The sequence below is a fragment of the Urocampus carinirostris genome, chromosome 17 (genome assembly GCF_059441175.1).
Source record: "Urocampus carinirostris isolate Australia breed hairy pipefish chromosome 17, RoL_Ucar_1.0, whole genome shotgun sequence".
In the NCBI taxonomy this organism is placed as follows: domain Eukaryota; kingdom Metazoa; phylum Chordata; class Actinopteri; order Syngnathiformes; family Syngnathidae; genus Urocampus; species Urocampus carinirostris.
Genome location: NC_142365.1, coordinates 22,045,466 through 22,065,038, shown reverse-complemented (window position 1 = coordinate 22,065,038; position 19,573 = coordinate 22,045,466). Strand labels below are relative to the sequence as shown.

The 19,573-nt window shown below is 41.2% G+C and overlaps 1 protein-coding gene across 1 annotated transcript in view; it reads left to right on the top strand.

The window, feature by feature from the left end:
* flrt1a (fibronectin leucine rich transmembrane protein 1a) overlaps positions 1-5,337 on the top strand; it is an 84,172-nt gene extending 78,835 nt beyond the window's left edge. Inside the window, exon 3 of the mRNA XM_088321435.1 lies at positions 1,778-5,337. Coding sequence (XP_088177561.1) covers positions 1,860-3,899 — 2,040 coding nt within the window. The 5' untranslated portion in view covers positions 1,778-1,859 and the 3' untranslated portion in view covers positions 3,900-5,337. The remainder of the gene's footprint in view (positions 1-1,777) is intronic.
* The last annotated feature ends 14,236 nt before the right edge of the window (positions 5,338-19,573 follow it).

Here is a 19,573-nt window from a genome sequence, read left to right as displayed (position 1 = left end):
AGATAGATAGATAGATAGATAGATAGATAGATAGATAGATAGATAGATAGATAGATAGATAGATAGATAGATAGATAGATAGATAGATAGATAGATAGATAGATAGATAGATAGATAGATAGATAGATAGATAGATAGATAGATAGATAGATAGATAGATAGATAGATTACGTATGGTCTCTGATCAGACATATCTCCTGGAGAAAAAAAAAATAATGGTCCGTTGATATTCTTCGTTGTGCTTTTTAGCAATTGTTTTCTCTATTCAGGGCCGAAAAAAATCTCTATCTTAAAGTGCAATTGTTCTCCACTTTAAATGTACTGTGAAAATGACCTTTATTTCAAATTCCACCCATGTGGAAAATCAACACCCACTCCCATATTATATTATACACCTAACACATATAATTATACTTTTTAAATGTGACATTTTATTATGTAGACATTTTCCCCACATCAAAAATAGCCCTCGGCTCACGGAAATGATGAAATTAAACACGTGCACACTCTTCCTTTTGTTTTTTCTAAGGATTGTCTTCCTACTTGATAATAAAAAGTGCCTAGAGCACTGTCTGCCTAATGGAACCATCTGCTAGCAACTCATGGAAACTCTCAACATCTCTTCAATAATTTAGAGTATTCTTAAGTTTTCATATTCATCAACACGGTGCTGCGCAAGTCTAAATGTAGAACCAAATTCAATTCAACTTATAAAACTTTTGTTCACTGGGCTTTACTGTCGGTGGAATATGAAATAGAAAGAGATGTCTAATTCAGTCAACATCACTGAAGTAAAAAAAGGCCACTTGCACAAAGTTTTAATTTGATGATCTGTTTTTTGTCCCAGGACATATCTTGCCTTCAGTGTCAGATATAGCCTTGGAAGGGGAAAGTTACAAAAGTAAAGGCAAACACCGACATGATAGTAATTAAGTTTGATGCAATGTGGAATAGTTGAAGAGGGCTGGTTGAGAAAAGGCACAGCATATAGAGGAAGCTAAAACTAAAATATTATCAGAAAGGACATTACCCATCACCTGATCTGGTTTAATAAATGTCTAAAGTAATACCTAGTTGAAAAGTCAGTGAATGTTCCTGGTCTATCATTACATACTGGCTGCGTCATGATATTCTAGGTTAGGTGTCCACCAAATTTTCACCACTCGGGGTGGTGCGGAAGCAAATTGCAGATACACTGGTTGGTAGAGGAAACAGAGGTTGTTTATCTGGGAAATGTTCTGGACACAGGAAGTCAAGTAGCCAGGCAAAAATCATGGTTGAGGATACAGGTGAGGGGTCGGTGTTTTAGTGAGTCCAAATAGCTAGGGCGACAGTCCAAGAGTTCGTCAGGCAGTACTCGTGATCCGGAAGGGCAGGCATGTAACTTGAAGGCAACAAACTAGCACTGAGACAAGGCAACATGGTATCTAAATAGTGAAGAGTGGGAGGTGTGATTGGCCGGTAATCGGGACAATTGATAACAGGTGTGGGGTATAAACTAGAGCTACCGAGGGATCAATAAAACAATCCTGTCATTTTTCTTTGCATAACCAACCTCCAGTCAGTGATGAACGGGCATAAGCTAATTTCATAGGTTAGCAAGAAAAACTAAATGATAATCAATCTTTATTACGCTATACACCGTTCAAATGTTTGACACTGTGAACAATCAAGATATTATCTAAAAAAATAAAATGTATTTTGATTTGTATCTATTGATTATATAAACTCCCATTTGTTTCATCTTAATTAACTGCAATTTCTCTTCTCCTCACAGGGACTGTTTGACTGGACCCCAGCAAACTGCAGCGATTTGAAACATTAAAAAATACAGTGCAGATACGACCACCCAGCTCATCATGGCAACTTATGGTCATGCTAAATTGGAGGCTCGACTGCCATCCCATTTACTAAGCCTGACAATGTGCTTGTGTGCACTCGAGTTTGTCGCCACCACAATGCAAGGATACATGGGAGATCAAGACCCAATATGCCCTTCCGTTTGTAGATGCGATGAAGACTTTATCTACTGTAACGATCGTGGCCTGAACGCCATCCCTTCACTGCCTGCTTCTGCTTCCGTCCTTTATCTCCAAAACAACCAGATCAACAACCCCGGCCTTCCCACTTCCTTGGAACGCCAGCTCACTGTGCGTGTTGTCTACCTCTATGACAATGAGCTGGACGAATTCCCTGTGCACTTACCTCCGTCCGTCAGAGAGTTACATTTACAGGACAACAACATCCGCACCATTCCTCGTAGCGCTCTGGCTCGAATGCCCCTTCTAGAGAAGCTCCACTTAGACGACAACTCCATCTCCACAGTGAGCATCGAAGACCAGGCTTTTGCAGACAACCCGCGACTCCGCCTTCTTTTCCTTTCGCGGAACCACCTATCTAGCATCCCTTCGGGTCTGCCGGCGTCACTGGAAGAACTCCGTCTGGATGACAATAGAATTTCTACAATCCCGACACATGCCTTCCGCGGTCTGACCTCACTCAGATGTCTTGTTTTGGATGGGAACCTTTTGGCAAACCAGCGCATCGCCGATGATACCTTTTCACGTCTTTCTAACTTGACAGAATTGTCTTTAGTCCGTAACTCCCTCCAGACCCCACCTGTCAACCTACCTAGTGCCCATCTCCAGCGTCTTTCTTTACAAGAGAATGCCATGATCCACATGCCCCGTGGTTCTTTAGATGGAATGCACAGGCTGCAAAGACTGGATCTCTCTGCAAATAACTTCACTACGCTACCGAAGGGACTTTTCAAAGACCTTGACAACTTGGGTCAGCTGCTGGTGCGAGGTAATCCATGGCACTGTGGCTGTAACTTACGTTGGTTATATGATTGGTTGCATGCCCGTGGCAACGCAATCACAGTAAGAGGTCTCACCTGCCACGGACCTGACAGGGTCCGAGAAATGGCACTGAAAGATCTGGCAACAGAGATGGAGGAATGTGAAGTGGTGAGGACATCTGGGACTAAAGACAGAGCAGGTGGGGGAGACAGTTCTACCACTAACACACCTCCCCAAGGGTCTTTATTCACCCTACGGTCAAAGCGCCCTGGATTGGGACTCCCTGACTCTGGTTTGGACTTTACTCTTAGCAGCAGCGGTGTGGGAAAGAGTCTGGCTCTCAATGTTAAACCCCTCTCTCATAATAGTGTCCGTGTGACCTGGAGCGTGGCGCAACCCAGTTCCTCATTCAGGCTCAGCTGGCTCCGACTCGGCGTTGGAAACGCCATGGGATCAATCACTGAGACGTTGGTGCGAGGCGATCGTCGGGAATACCTGCTGACCTCTTTGCAACCGCGCTCCAGCTACATCATCTGCATGGTGCCTCTGTCCGCTAGCTCAGACAATAAATTTGGAGTTGGCGGAGAAGCTGACGCAGATGAGGCGCAGGTGTGCGCTAAAGCTGAAACTTCGGATCCCGCTCCTTCGGAGGAAGATGCTGATAGTAACTCGCAGCCTATGACCGTGCTGCCAATGACTGGTATTATCGGAGGGGCCACCGCAATCGTGTCTTTGGCACTTATATTTGCCGTCTTTTGCTGGTACGGACACCGGAGCGGCCACTTGTGCTCCCAAGACCATTACACTCGCAACAGTTCCCGCAAAAGCAAGAATTACGACGACTATATTGAGTCAGGCACCAAGAAAGACAATACAATCTTAGAGATCCGTGGTCCAGGGCTGCAGATGACACCGATGCCAGCATGCCAGCCGGTGCAGCCAAAACCCCTTCAAGAAGATTACATCATCCACACCATTTTCCCATCTAATGGCACCAGCCTGTACAAAGGGGCCAATCACATGCCAAATGCCAGGCAAAGCACCAACAGGGGATATCGAGAAGGAGGGATTCCAGATATAGACTACTGTTACACATGATGTACTGGACCAGATCCTGACCACAGAATCATTGGTCAACTGTATCAGATGCACAAAATTCCTCCACACGGACAATTCAGAAGCACCCTCCTGTGCCTTTGACTTCTGGTCTCCCATTCCATATTACCTGTGGTTTCCTGCACTAAGGATAAACTATCTGGACCTGAAACTGCGGAAACACTTTGCCGCAGGGAGCGGACAAAATCTTCTTTGCGTGAAGGCACTATGGACCATTTCTTTAGATGCGAACAATGGCCTGTGTATGTTTTACTGTGTATGCTCCCTTTTCTGTGACTCATAAACAAAGAATGTATACACTGTGGTAAGCTGGGAGAAAAGTGGACACTGACTCATTGTTTCTCCAACAGACATTTCTGATTTTCATCTCCTCAATCAGTTGCAGCAGAAATTCTATCAAATCCTTATTCCAGTCGCCTCAATTTTCTCATTGTGCCCGACCAGCTATTCGGGGAAGGGCTTTGTAAAGCTGTGAATTGTTTGAATTCAATAATGAATTAACCACATGTCTTAACGTAAAGCTTGTCATGACCTTTTTCTGTTTGTGGTTGATTGGAGGTCTTTATACCACTCGTCATCCTCGTATCATACATTATTCATGCTTGGCTGCGTCGTGCTAATGTCACAGAGTGAGACATGAGCATGCCAAACATTCATTTTGCTATTAATTGAATTATGTGGTGTTTATTTTTGAACTATTAATTTCTAAATACAATGTCACACTGCAAAGATTTTTACTTATTTTTGTTTCTTCTTTTTATCATCAGGTATATTGTGTTTACTCAAATGGATCACCCTCATATTTGTCACTATTTATGAAAAACACTTCACACTGTGAATTGTTGCATCAAAATAAATTGAGCCTCCTCGGACAGTGGTTCTCAACTGGTCTGACTTAAGGACCCACCATTTCACAATAATGACAAACTGTGTCCCAAATCAAGAAGAAAAATCCACTTCTAAAATGTATCGAATGGAATTGTGCAGTTTAAAGCAGAGATAGTGGGCTAAATTAAAAATTTTTTCCCAAAATGAAATGACCAGCAAGACTAAAACGTACCGTATAAACTCGCATATTAGCCAAAACCACATTTAAGCCTACACTGCATTTAAGCAACCCTCTACAATTGCTTTGAATTAGCCACATACTAAAGGAGTTCCCACCCAAAATACTTAGAAAATGTGTATCTAAACCCTGATAATTCATTGATTATGTAGACAATAAAGATGAATATACTGGTAAAAACGAAACAAAAATATAACATTTTTCAAGCAGCACCTAACAGTAGTGCTTCAAAGGCAGACACTTCATCATTTTCGTATTTCTCTATAATTTTCTTCTTCTGCTCAATCATTGTTTTCCACTTTTCCCTTCCCTTATTGCTAACTTTCTCGGTACACATTATTATGGGCAGAAAAAGGAAATAAAACCAACAAAATCATATTAAAATGAAATGTGGTCCCTCTCAAAAACAATAAGGATTAATTGAACATGAAAAAGTGATAGAGTGGTGCATTATCTCCATCTAAAGTTAAGGAGTGTAATAGACCCTCCTTCTTAGCATTATTTTTCCGAGGCAAAGGCCTGCGTTCCACTGAAAACAGGTCCATGACTCAATATTTGGTCCCGACCCACCAGTTCAGAAACACTGTTCTAGGTCACAATACATTTTTTAAAAACAAGACCCCATGCAAATTACACGATACCAACAACCTTAGTTTATGGTTTGTGGAATTGTAACAATTTCGCTATGGTAAAGGAACAAATATAACTGGAGAAAAAAATGTATGGCCTGCTTCATCTGAGACAAATCCTTTGCAGAATGACAAACGCAGCGTCAAATTGACTGCTGGAGTCGTTCAAAGATAGGGTGACGAGAAAGGTTTATTAGTGTTTGTTTTGGGGGATGGTAAAAGACTCAATCTGACGTTTTTATTACCCGTTGGCACTGAAAATGTATTAGCACTTAGGATAGAGGGGGAAATAAATGTAATGAGGGACACCGTGACGGGCAATGTTACCTCTCCGGGCAATGGCAAAGACATACAATTGATAGCTTTGTCATCATGAGGTTCACCGGTGCATCAATGTTTGTCATTCACAAAAAAACAGTAAATCGGGCCTTGGGTTTAATGATGTTTACTACAGTGTTACCTCCGAAGGGGAAACCATTTGTGCTTCCTTGACTGTTTTGCCTGTCACAGTTTTACAGTCACTCTTGACAACATGTCAAAGCAATTTATAGTTCCGCTTGCATCCAAAAACTACAAATAGCAGAAACTCACTTGCCTGGACCATTCTATTGAAGAGAATATTGATATTCTATAATTGCAGTTTTGCAGTCATAATGAACTATAAATGTGCATACTAATCAAACTTTTGTTAGCAGAGCGGTTATACTTTCAGTGTAAAAGTATCCAGACGAAAAGCATTGGGAATTTAGGCTACAGCTACATTCCTCCAGGCAATGTTTGTCATCACCGCATTGGCATTGAATCAGAACATTTAACGGGTGGGATTCATTAAAGATAAACAATTAACTCATTTGCTGCCAGCTTTTTTTCAAATCTGTTGCTGCCAGTTCATGAGTTAAATTTTTTCCCCCTATGGTTGGAAAAAAACACCCATTCCTGTATAATATACTGTAGTCCGGGCCACAACCACACCATTTTCCCTCATTGGAAATCGCAGAAGTTAAAGGATACCATGGATTTCTGTAAATGTATTTGTGAACTGAAATGAAAATATGTGATATCAGATGGAGTTAATAAAGGTTTTGTAATCTTACCAGTCGAAGCTCTTATTTCACCTCATGACGTCTGGAAGCGAAGATAGCTATAAAACACCCGGGAAGATATCAAAATGAGCCTTTGTTCAGGCCAATTTGGATTTATTTCATTGATTAGAAATAAAACAATCTGATCTAATTCATTAACCCAAACCAAAACATCTATTCCTATACTCCCATTGGTTGTTTTTCAGGCGCAATTGTTGCTAATGTGCAATTTATTTTTCGTTAAACTGGAAATGGTAATTCTTTCTTTGTGTTTGGAGTCTCTTTACCTATGCACACTAACAAGTACTCACTGAGACGGGATGTAGAAATGGGAAAACGACATTGAAACAATAGTTTTACATGGTTAAACTTACAAATCTAATCAATAGTATTATATCCAAATGTATTGATTCAATTTTTGGTGTACAAAAAAACTTGAATCTGGAAATGACCGATTTTGATTTGATGGTTTCCAATTTTTACCCTCTCCTCGCCACCAGAAAAGGGTAACAGAAGCCTCTGGAGGACCTTCTCCTGGCCGTTGGAACAGGGATGACGAAGTTTCCCACTCTGGGTCCTTTGGTGGTCAGGTCCTTTTGTCACATTTGCAGAGGTGGACCCAAATGCAGGGAAGGCAAAGCGAAGGAAGGTGTGCTCAACAAAGCATGCTATTTATCAAAGAAAACCAGGAACAACAAACACAAATCTGATTTGGAAATAATTACCAAAGTGTCGAAACCATGAACAAAAAATAAACCTGACTAAAGTGGCAAGGAAATGGCTATGACCCGACCCAGTGTGCTGTCCAAACAGTCATTTTAAAGGGTCAGGATAACTATGATCAGGTGTAAGGAGATTGGGCACATAGGTCTCCAGTTCAAAAATCTGTTGGCGCCCTCTGGGGGAAGGTGGAACACCAGATCCTAACAGAAAAAGAAAATCTGCATTACTTCTTGAGCCACAGACACAACACATAATCAGAAAAACTAACCGCCATTTAAAGCAACATGATAAATAAGGCTTTAAAGGGACAGTGTGCATTTGTTAGCACCTCCAAGTTGTAAGAAACTCCGTTCATTAAAGTAGAACTAATATTGGTTTCAATAATAAGCAAAAAAATAGATCAACTATCATATCAACCAGCAATTTTTTTTAAAACATGGATGTCGAAAATTTGCATTCATGTCACATAATGTTTGTATAGTTTGTGTATACGCACCCCTAGAGGGAGTTGACATCATTGTTGGCCATCAAAAACAAAAACCTGAGAGGAAAAAAACAATGAAAACCATTTTATTCAAGTCCCAGTAGTTTCTATTGTTGCATTACACCATACAGCGACACCTAGTAGTCAAATATTTCACACTATCGCTTTAATATAAACATGAAACTAGTCAGTTTTTTAACAATTTTAATGGACAGGGTGCCTCGAGGTTCTTAATGAAAAAATTGTGCATTGGATTAAGAAAGGTTGAGAAACAGTGCTATGATGTTAGTAAGGGCTGGGCACTGGCTCTCACTTTGTCTCATCAAGCCCTTGTACCGCAATCTTGGTTCACGTCCAATCCCATTTTAAAATAACATGAGGAAATGTCTAGTTGTCTCAGGTTTCACACATCGTATTATTATAAGGTGGAGAAGTATGAGAGAAAAAAACCTCAGAGACTGTCAAATATATATTGTGATTCAAACAATATGATCGTTTCTAGATGGACAATCAAATGATTGTTATAGTGATGTAAGATAAATAATTTGTTTAAATGATTGATAGAAGAAGTGTTGAAAGCTATTTAGGGAAGGGTCTCTAAAAAGCCTTTGGTTTCAACCTGTCATCCCTTTATTCTTTTCAAGATTACCCTATTTTCCGGTCTATAAGTCACAGGTTGTTTTTTTATAGTTTGGCAGGGGGTACGACTTATACTCCGATGAGACCTATATGTTATATGTGATATGTGATATGTGATATGTTATATGTTATATGTTATATGTTATATGTTATATGTTATTTGTTATTTGTTATATGTTATTTGTCACATGTTACATGTTATATGTTATATGTTATATGTTATATTATTATATTATTATATTATTATATTATTACATTATTATATTATCATATTATTATATTATTATATTATTATATTATTATATTATTATATTATTATATTATTATATTATTATATCCATCCATCCATTATCTGCACCGCTTATCCTCAGTGGGGTAACGGGGGTGCTGGAGCCCATCTCAGCTGTCCTCGGGCAGTAGCCAGGGGACACCCTGAACTGGATGCCAGCCAGTTGCAGGGCACATAAGAGACAGACAATTCACTCGCTCATTCTCACCTAGGGACAATTTGGACAGGCCAATTAACATGACTGACATGCATATTTTTGGGAGTATACCGGAGTGCCCCGAGGAAACCCATGCAAGCACTAGAAGAACATACAAACTCCTCACAGGAAGACTGGTACCTGGATTTGTTCCCATGACTTCAGAACTGTGCCGCAGACGTGCTAACCACTCACTCACCGCGCCGCTCCAGGATAAAATTTATATTTCAAATAAAAATAATGATTCCTAAACTTACCAATGTATCTACTGTACCAAATATTTATTTTGCAACTCCTTTGATTGATTAAAAAAAAGTTTGACTTTTATTGGAATACATTATTGTCTAGGCGACTTCGAACTGTTGAAAAATAGTGTATGTGTATTAGTGAATTTAGTAAAACTATTCTTTTAATGGAATTAAAAAAAGGAAATAATAGAAGGTTTTTTTTTGTTTACTTAGTTTTTTAATGGATAGTTCTATATTTTCGAGAAATCGGATTTTTATTCTTTACCCAATCGCCCAGCAGGGACAGGGAGAACATGCAAACTATGGTAGCTTGACTTTAACCCTGAACCTCTGCACCGTGGGGCTGCACGCTAACCACCCAGTCGCCATGCCGCCTTTATTATATCATTGACTTAAAAAAATATTACAGTATATTAGTTCACAAGTTATTTTCACACCAAAACCCAAGAGGGCGCTCTAGGCTTGTGTTGATAATTTCAACCTTGGCCACGATGTAAAAGTGTACCTCCCGAGTTGGGGGAGTTGTTTACCGTTAAAAGTGACACGGAGGATAAAGATTTGATTGAATTTAGTGATTTGGAGTGAAGCTCATTTTTTGGCTAGCATGTTCTTTATGCTAAAGTTTGCGGATAATTAATATGTTAAACTGAAATTAACAGGCATGTCAATTATGTAACGTTCGTATGCGGTACAAACGTATTCAGCCTGTTGTTCTCTTTCAGTTTAATTGCCTTTCGAGATGAAATTTATGCTTTTGTTGTAGGATTTTATAAAAAAAAAAATCCCCCCAAAATGTGACTTATACATGTTTTTCCTTCTTAAATATAAATTTTGGGCCATTGTGAATCATACTCCCAAGTACAAAAAACAATAATATAATACATATATTTATTACGGGCAGCACGGCGGCGCAGTGGTTAGCGCGTGTGCGGCACAGTTCTAAGGTCTTGGGAACCTCCTGTGTGGGTTCAAATCCAGCTTCCTTCCTGTGCGGAGTTTTTATGTTCTCCCCGTGCTTGCGTGGGTTTCCTCCGGGCACTCCGGTTTCTTCCCACATTCCAAAGACATTTCAGGTGGATTGGCCAGTCCAAATTGTCCCTAGGTGTGAATGAGCGAGCGAGTTGTCTGTCCCTGTGTGCCCTGCGATTAGCTGGCAACCAGTTCAGGGTGTCCCCTGCCCACTGCCCGATGATTGCTGGGATGGGCTCCAGCACCCCCACGACCCTACTGAGGATAAGCGGTGCAGCTAATGAGATGAGATGAGATATATTTATTACCATAATTACTTTAAGTTTCAAAATTAAGTTTGGGTCAAACGTACTGACATTAGAAGTCTGGTAAGACAGAAACAGAGCTGCGGATGGGCACGTAGTCGTGCTGAGCAAATATCTTTTTTACAATTAGATCGAAGGACAAGAAATGTTTAAAGGGATTCTTGGCTAGCAAAAGCCTTCCACGGCAGTTATTTGATAATACTCCAATAATTGGATTACTTCAAAACTGCAGGAGTTGCAACTCGGAATCCGCCGCAGCCATTGTGCAGCAAATGTTGCGTTGTGCTTTTGTCACATTCCAGTAGAATATGGTTGCCATTAGTGTCATGGACCGGAACTGGAGGAGAACCCAAGTGCGTGACGTTTCTCACACAAACTTTTATTTTACGGGAAATGGGGCAGTCATGCATGTTAACACAAACACCAGTGATTCTGCGACAGCTGGGCGGAAGAAGAAAGACAGCAGTCTGGCGTGGAACAACAGGAAGCAAAAGACCAACAAAATCGATACCAGTTACACGAGCCGATACCGGACAGATGGTGTCGATAACGGACAGAACAGGACTGACACGATCAATAACAAATATAGGAGACTGGAGCCAGATAACCGACTGGACGAGCTACACGGGAACGATACCAGACACTGGAGACCGATATCAAAACAGGGCGAAACAGACGGGATCGATACCGGACAGGATACACAAACTGGAAACTGGACAGAGTCAAAACCCACGTCTTGCGGGTGCCGAGGTTCGTTGACGGACTGACAAAGGGCAAGTGAGAGCACTGAGCTTAAATAGAAAGAAAGCCAATCTGTCAACGAGCCGCAGCTGGCGCTACATGGGCGTGGCCAATTGGGCGCCATGGCAACCGTGACAATTATATGTTTTATTCATGAAAAGAAAAATTGACTTAACTTAAAGATTGTGGGTTGGATCATCTTGTGAAACCAGGGATTTTATTTTTATTATGTTTGACGGTGGATGTTAGATTTTTGGTTCTGAGGAAATTCCACTGATCTTAGTTTTTTGTTTTTTTTAGCTTTGACCAGGGGTGTTCAATTCATTTTCACAGAGGATCACATCAGTATAATGGCTGCCCTCAAAGGCTTCACCTATAAATGTAATTTTTATGTAAAATTAATGTAACTACTCCGTCAAGTAAAGAATTTATTCATTATTCAAGTCACAAAAATTACATTTGCGTATAAAAAATGTTACTACACATTCATTAACATTCAAAAGTTTGCGGTCAACCTGACAGTTTTGTGTTTTCCACGAAATATTTACTTTTACAAATCAAATAAGTTGTCTAATGCCTGTGTTCTTTTACCCACATTAGTCTCTTGTGTTGGCCAGTCTCAGATATGGCCTTTTCTTTTCCTCTTCGCTTTGAACGCCATCATCTCGGAGTTGCCTCTTCACTGTAGATGTTGACACTTGTGTTGTGCAGGTACTATTGAACCAACTTGCTCGTTGAAGACCTGCAAAGCATTTATTTCTCAAACTAGAGGTTCGAATGTACTTGTCCTCCTGCTTGGTTGTGCAACGGGGCCTCTCTTTGAAATCTGCTCTCTTTTCTGAGGGGTGTAGTACACACTGTTGTGGGAGATCTTCCGTTTCTCGATAATTTATCACAAAGGTTTTATTTCTTAGAATAAGAATAGACTCTCAAATTTCACTGGTTATCTCTCAGCTCAGTAGCCTAGATGGTAAGGCGCCCGCTTTGAGACTGGGAGGTCGGTGGTTCGCGCCCCGGCCGAGTCATTCCTAAGACTTAAAAAGTGGTCGGCGGCGCCCTCTGTTGGCTGCGGCTGCATCGGCTCGCTACAACGGGTCAGGTGCAATCAACATTTCGTTCTGTGTACATTGTTACACAGAATGACAATACAAGGAAATTATTATTATTATTATTATTATTATTATTATTTCTGGCCGTTCTGAAAGTTTAATCTCACCCACAAATGTGACATTCCGGATACTCGACGAGCTTAAAAAGAAGGTCAGTTTTATACTGTACCCCTTTTAACCAGATAAATTGTTTCAGATGTGCTAACATGGGTTTCCTAATCAACCATTAGTCGCCTAACAAAATCAGCAAATGCAATGTACTAATGTACTATTAAAACACTGGAGGGCCAGTTGATTTAAGCACGCTATACTCATATGAATATATTGCAATAAAAACGGACATTTGCAGCTGAAAATTTTCATGATGACTGATTACATTCACCTGTGCCCGCTCGGTTGGCTGCTGGTTACCTGATTGGTTCCCCGTCCTACTTAAACTCAGTCCTTTCACTCACCTGTTGTCAGTCCGTCAGCGAACCTCCGTTTTCACTAGGCAAGCATTTTTTACTCCGACTACCGACAGTCCCGTTTTGTCACCCGTTTTCCACCCGTCCGTTCCTGATTTCCCCGTTTGTCTCCTGCTGCGACTCGATTTTTGACCCCGACCATGTTCTGATCTCCCGTCCCGGCTAACGACCTGTTTTTCAGTCTAACTACGCTACGATCGATTTGGAACACGTTCCTGTGAGCGGCTTGCTTCCCGCGTCCAGCGAGCACCGGATCGCCTGCGCTGCCTTTCCTCTATATTTCAATAAACTTGTGAGTAACGTTACACAACTGGGTCCTACTACTGTTCTGGTCGTGACAGAAAAGAGTAATTAACAACATTAACAATGTATTCATGTATAGTTTAATGTTATTCTCATTGGAAAAAACGGGTTTTCCTTAAAACAATAAGGATGGTAAAGTATATGATTTGTTTTTAAACAAATACAATGGTACCTCTACGTACAAGCCATGATAAAGGTTACCACTAGAGACCAAGCCTTTACAATCATGTTATTATCCTTTTATTTATTTCATTACTGTATCTTTATGTTCAATTACTATTTGAAAGTGTTGTTTGTTGTAGGAAGATGTTTTTTACAATAATCCCTCATTCTTCGTGGAGGTTGTGTTTTAAAATGTCCGACCATAGTCAAAACCCACGAGATAAAACCTATTTTTATTTATTTATTTATCAATTGACATGCTCAAGTATTTGTTTCACAGATGAAAGAACTGTTCTTTATAAACATTTTTTTACAAATAACTTATGTACTGTCAAATTTTAATTTTAAAAATAATCTTGCACAACAATGGATTAAAGACACAATCCACATTACTTTAGATCAGCGGTGTCAAGCAGGCGGCCCACGGGCCAGATCAAGCCCGCTAAGGGATTTAATCCGGCCCGCGAGACAACGCGGAGAGAAGCGCAAGAGAAAAACGGGCTGCAGGTTGAAATATGTTTACTTGGTGTTGCCAAAGCCAGTTGCCTCTTACAAATGCTGTACTAGTATTTCTCTCTCTCTCTTTCTCGCTCATTCTTCCTCCCTTTTTCTCTCACTCCCTATCTCTCTCTTTTTAACTGTCTCTCTTTTTCTTTGTTCCTCTTTGTCTCTCTGTGTCTTTTTACCTTTTTTGCTCTCTCTTCCTTTATCCTTTTCTCTGTCTTTTCTCCCTTTTTTTTCCTTTTGCTTTCCCGTTCTCTTTCTCCCCTTCTCTCTTTCTCTATTTCTCTTTTCTCTCCTTCTCTCTTTCTATTTCTTTCTCTCTTTCTTTCTTTCTTTCTTTCTTTCTTTCTTTCTTTCTTTCTTTCTTTCTTTCCCTCTCTCTCACTATTTCTCTTTTATCTATTTTGTTTCTCACATTCTCGCTCCGTCTCTCTTTTCTGTCAGGACCAGGACTGGAAACGGGAAGCAGAACCCACTCGTGTAACATTACTCACAGTTTATTGGGGAGAAGAGGAATGAGCGCACAACGAGGAAGTGGTCAAAATCAAACAGATCGCGGCGAGAAAAAAACAGGAGCAAAACACAGGCAAAAACAGAGATTCACAGGGCTTGGCAAAACAAGAGCAAAAAAACAGAGGCAAAAACGGGGATTCCCAGGGCTAGGCAAAACAAGAGCAAAAACACAGGCAAAAACGGGGATTCACAGGGCTTGACGTATCACAACAGAGTTTAGCAGGAGTTTCGCAGACGCTCTGACCCCAGGCGACTCACAAGACAGCGTTTAAGTAGTCAGGGAGCAATCTGGGCGCCATGGCAACCGTGACATTTTCTCTCTCTTTTTCTCTCAGTCTCTTTCTCTCTTATTTCTTTCTCTCTCTTTCTTTTTCTCTCTAATCTACTAGTCCAGCCCCCGAGAAAATGTTTGATCTATCGTGTGACGCCCGAGTTAAAATGAGTTTGACACCCCTGCTATAGATGATACTTTGCCGTCATCATGTGGACGTAATTAAAAACATGCATTTACCTTCCGGTTCTGTCCTACAGAAACAATTTATTTTTCTATTATCAATCATTTTTGTAGAAGCGCCAGGGAGCCACTAGGGAGCCCAAAGAAGCATATGTGGCACCAGAACTCGTTTAGCAGGTGGAGAAGTCCAACTTTGTTCACGATTGAAAGCATTTTCCCCTCCTTTTGCTTCTTTTGTGGGTCCAAATTGTTTTGTTGGCATGATGACTTAGAGAAACTTGAAAATGAAAAAGATTCCCGCAAACCTATTGTATGTTCATCAAGGTGTTTTTTGTATGTGTACAACTCAGATCGCAACCTCATTCATGCGCAGGCAGACTAGCAGAAAAAGGGCCGGGCAACTGCTTGTTTACTTCACCAATCAGAATGCAGAACACAATGCTCAAGATACAAGAAATTTGACATACGAGCACAATCTGGGAACGAATTAATCTCGTACTGTATGTAGAGGTATGGCTGTATATCAAGATGGCAATATCTTCTTGGACGTTTTTATGATAACTTATTTTTCGATTTCACTCATTGGCATCAATATACAGTATGTAACCGCGGTGTACCTGTCCCACCAAGGATCCACATTCAGGCTGGACTGGATGATGAGGCTTTTATTACAATTGCGTTAGCAGGCACTGGAGACTGCTCTGCAATGAGCGACACAACATACACACACCATGTGGTTAGCGCCTCCGCTGGTTCTCAACATCGTTAGCAGCACGCTGGAGACTACTGCAATGAGAGAAATTAGCATTTTAGTCAAGTACAACGTACGGCAAAACAAACATAAATGGCGACAGAAACAAAACAAAAATAAATCCAAACAACATCGATTACATTACTGTGTATGTTGCAAGATTTGTCAGTTGTGGTTTTAATGTTGTCAATTAACTTTTTGCAGAGCACCAACAAGTTGTGGCTTACCGTTAGCAGCGCGCTAGAGACTTCTAACAATAACCGCCTTCCGGTCATAAAATCAGAAGCTAAACTAAACCTTACCCCATACCAGCACGCGGCGCTGTTGTACTTTTCATTGCAGGACACGTATACACAAACTATACAAACATATTTCAGCAGGAATTTCAACAAAACAAAAGTTATTATTACACCCGTTACATATAGAAATACTGGTTTGTAGTAGCGCTAATCCATCACTTTGTGGATATTGTTCAATTGGCATTGTGGGGATTGCAGTTTTTAGTCAAAGTACTCTTTTGACTTTATTTTAAGCACTTAGACCTTTTACGCTTTCGCTGGCCAACTCAATTAACGTGGCAGGCCACATTCAACCCGCGGGCCATGCGTTCGACACATGTGTACTGCATATTGATGTTAAAAAGAAAATTTTGATTGATAATACGTGAATGTAGTAATTTATTTTCATGGACTGCGTTTTTATGCCAGTCCCGTTCTGTTTTACAGCAAACATTTAGTGATTTTATCGCAATGTTGCATCTTTTATGTTGTTTGCAGGTTGTCATGTCCTTGTGTCTTATAGGCATTGTCCCATCTGTTCTTGTAATTGTCAGTGCCATAATCTTGCTACTGCCGCCCATTTCCCATGCACAGGTATAAATACTGCACGCATTTTCCTCCAACATCTGCCTCATTATGTACATGATGTGATGCACGCACAAACGTTCGGGTCACATAAACCGCACCATTCATGGAGGAACAGCGGCTGACAAATTGCATGTGCAGAAATGAAAGCGGTTAAAGGGAATGAAGAACGATGGCCTCATTAGCAATTTGCCGAAGTAAGCTTTTCAGGGTCTTTAACAGTAAAATTGGACATTTAACCAATGGAATATTAAAAGTTTGCTTTGCTATTCATTGTACTGTAGGTCATCAGAAAGGGGGAACAGGAACAGAGCCTGTACAAAGTCTCAGTATCTGTGTGTATACCAACCGTTTTTAATGGTATCACAATGGAAGCTGATACCAGTAGAGGTTGCCCTCTTTGTCACGATCTTGCTCTCAGGTGCCTGTTTCTCTGTAGGTTTTTCTCTCTGTAACACAGGCTCTCTCTCTCTCTCTCTCTCTCTCTCTCTCTCTCTCTCTCTCCCTCTCTCTCCTCACAAATGTAGTCTCTTTGGTTTCCTTATGCTTTTTCCTCCTATTACAACTGGTCTTCTTTCCTTTATTTGTTCTCTGTCCCCTTGGTTCCTAAGTAGTGTATTGTCTTCCTCGTAACATTCCAAGCACCCTTGCCTCCGAATGCCGTCTGATGAACTCTTGGATTGTCGCCTTTGCTTCTTGAGTTTAATGCAGGGGTGGGCAAAGTTTTTGAGTCGCGGGCCACATTGGCTTAAACATTTTTTGAAAGGGCCAGGAGGAGAAAAAAATCTTGATTACATTTTTTGTATATAGCGATACAGTATCGAATACAAACCTCAGCAATACCTGAGTGTAGCTCCTATGCTGTTAGACAGAGGAAAGAAAAGCTACTGGACTTGTTCTAGGTTTGAGGAGTGGTAACATGTATTTTGTTAAATATGTATGATTTCGGGCAGCATGGCGAGGCAGTGGTTAGCGCGTGTGCGGCACAGTTCTGAGGTCATGAGATCGAACCTTCCTGTGTGGAGTTTGCATGTTCTCCCCGTGGGTTGCGTGGGTTTCCCCCGGGCACTTCGGTTTCCTCCCACATTCCAAAAATATGCATGTCAGGTCAATTGGCCGGTCCAAATTGTCCCTAGGTGTGAATGAGCGGGCAAAATGTCTGTCTCTGTGTGCCCGGAGATTGGCTGGCAACCAGTTTGCGGTGTCCCCTGCCCACTGCCCGAAGACAGCTGGGATGGGCTCCAGCACCCCCGCGACCTTACTGAAGATAAGCGGTGTAGATAATGGATGGATGGATGGATGTTTCATTTATTTTTCAGTTTGATAGCCGGTCATTTACTCTAATTTCGTTGTTAACCTATTTTTAGTGGTACAATTTATGTTTATCTGCACTGATAGGGTTTGGAATTAACAATCAATCTATTTTGTGTCAGAATAAGTTACACAAGTAATACACTTTGAATTTCACTGACAGTTCAAATGAATGACAAGAAGGTTCATTAAATAAGCAAAGAAAGCACAATTCCAATGTTTTCCAGTTCAGGGGTGGAAAAGCACCTTTTCCGTTACTGGCTTCATCTAGTGTTAAAACTGAGAAGTGCAACAGAGTTGAGCTCAAGCGCCATGCGCGTGCAATATTCAACTATATTTTCAGAATTTGCTGCGGGCCAATAAAAACTGACCCGCGGGCCAACTGCGGCCCGCAGGCCGTAGTTTTGACACCCCTGGTTTAATGGAACATCGACCCCTCGCCTGCTTCTTGGATCACGGATGTTGTCTCTGGTGTACTAGATACTGTTGCCTCGCTTCTTGACTTCCCCTGTACCAAATTCTGCCTGAATAAAAGACAACCCTTTATTACACAATTCTGTGTTCCTGCCCTGTGCTTCGACACCACCCAGAGTGGGTTCCTGACATTCTTGTGGCTATCAGTTAATCAAAGTAATGGTAATTTGCCGATAATTACATGCATTATTTAAAAGGAGAACCATGGCTTGGTTTTACCACGTTTCCTGGCTGGGGAGACGAGGTTGTGGCTTTTGGCCTTGTTGGTCAGCATGTGTCCCCAGTTGACCAAGGCCGTCAAAACCTTCCCCCTTTCAAGCACGTGTGAGGAAGAGAAGAGAGGTAGTTTGTAGGCTTGCCTTTTCTTTTATAGGTGTGGGGAGTCCCGGTCAAGAGGTGCGGTTTTCGTCACCGGTAAGTTCCTGTTGATGCTTTCCAAATAAAGTTCTTTAACTGCTAGAAATTATAAATGTTAATCATAGGCAAAATTGTACTTTGACACGCGGTGAATTAATACATGGCATGACCATAACACAAAGATGCAGATCAATAATCTTTTGATTGCAAATGAACACTTTTGGATTTCAATTCTTTATTATACAGATGGAAAGTCTGGTCACTTCCTGTGCATGGCCATTTGTAATTGGTGGAGTTGGCTGGGGGCATAGTCTTAACATGACTCATTACGATACACTGAAATTACCAGATGTGAGATGTTTCTATTGTATCATGATTGTAATCCATAGAGAACAGGTACAACAGATTTGCAGATTTGCAGAAAAAATCTCAAGAATTAATGTTTGGAAATGTGAGCAACTTCCCCTACTAGCCACACACGAATCAACACATCAAGCATGTTTTACATATGGTCTATAATCACAAATTTGAACTACAAGAGCAGCTTGGTGTCATGGAGCACGAACAGAGAAAGGACCCAATAGCGTTCGTTTTACTCAGTTTCTATTAAGAAAGAGAGCAGTGCTTGCATCCACGATCCAATGATCGTCGGTCATGGGTAGCGGATGGCAGGAACGCGGAAGTTGCACTCCCGTGTCGTGCGAGGGTAGTCGTTGACAGCAAGAAAACAGGTCGATGGCCAGGACGGGGGGGCAAAACAGAAACGGGTCCAGAAAAGAGGTCGGCAACAGCTATCAGGCTGGAAAGAGGGCAAAACAGGTCAATGGCCTGGGCGGAGGAGCAAAAGCAGAAACGGGTCCAGAAAAAGGTCGGCAACAGGTATCAGACAGGAAAACAGGGCAGGATAATGTCGGAAAGTACAAAAGCTTGCCTAGCTGAAAGCATAGGTTTGTAAACGGTCTGGCGGGTTCCTTTCGGAAGACGGGAGTTTAAAAAGAGTCCAACAGCCAATCAGGT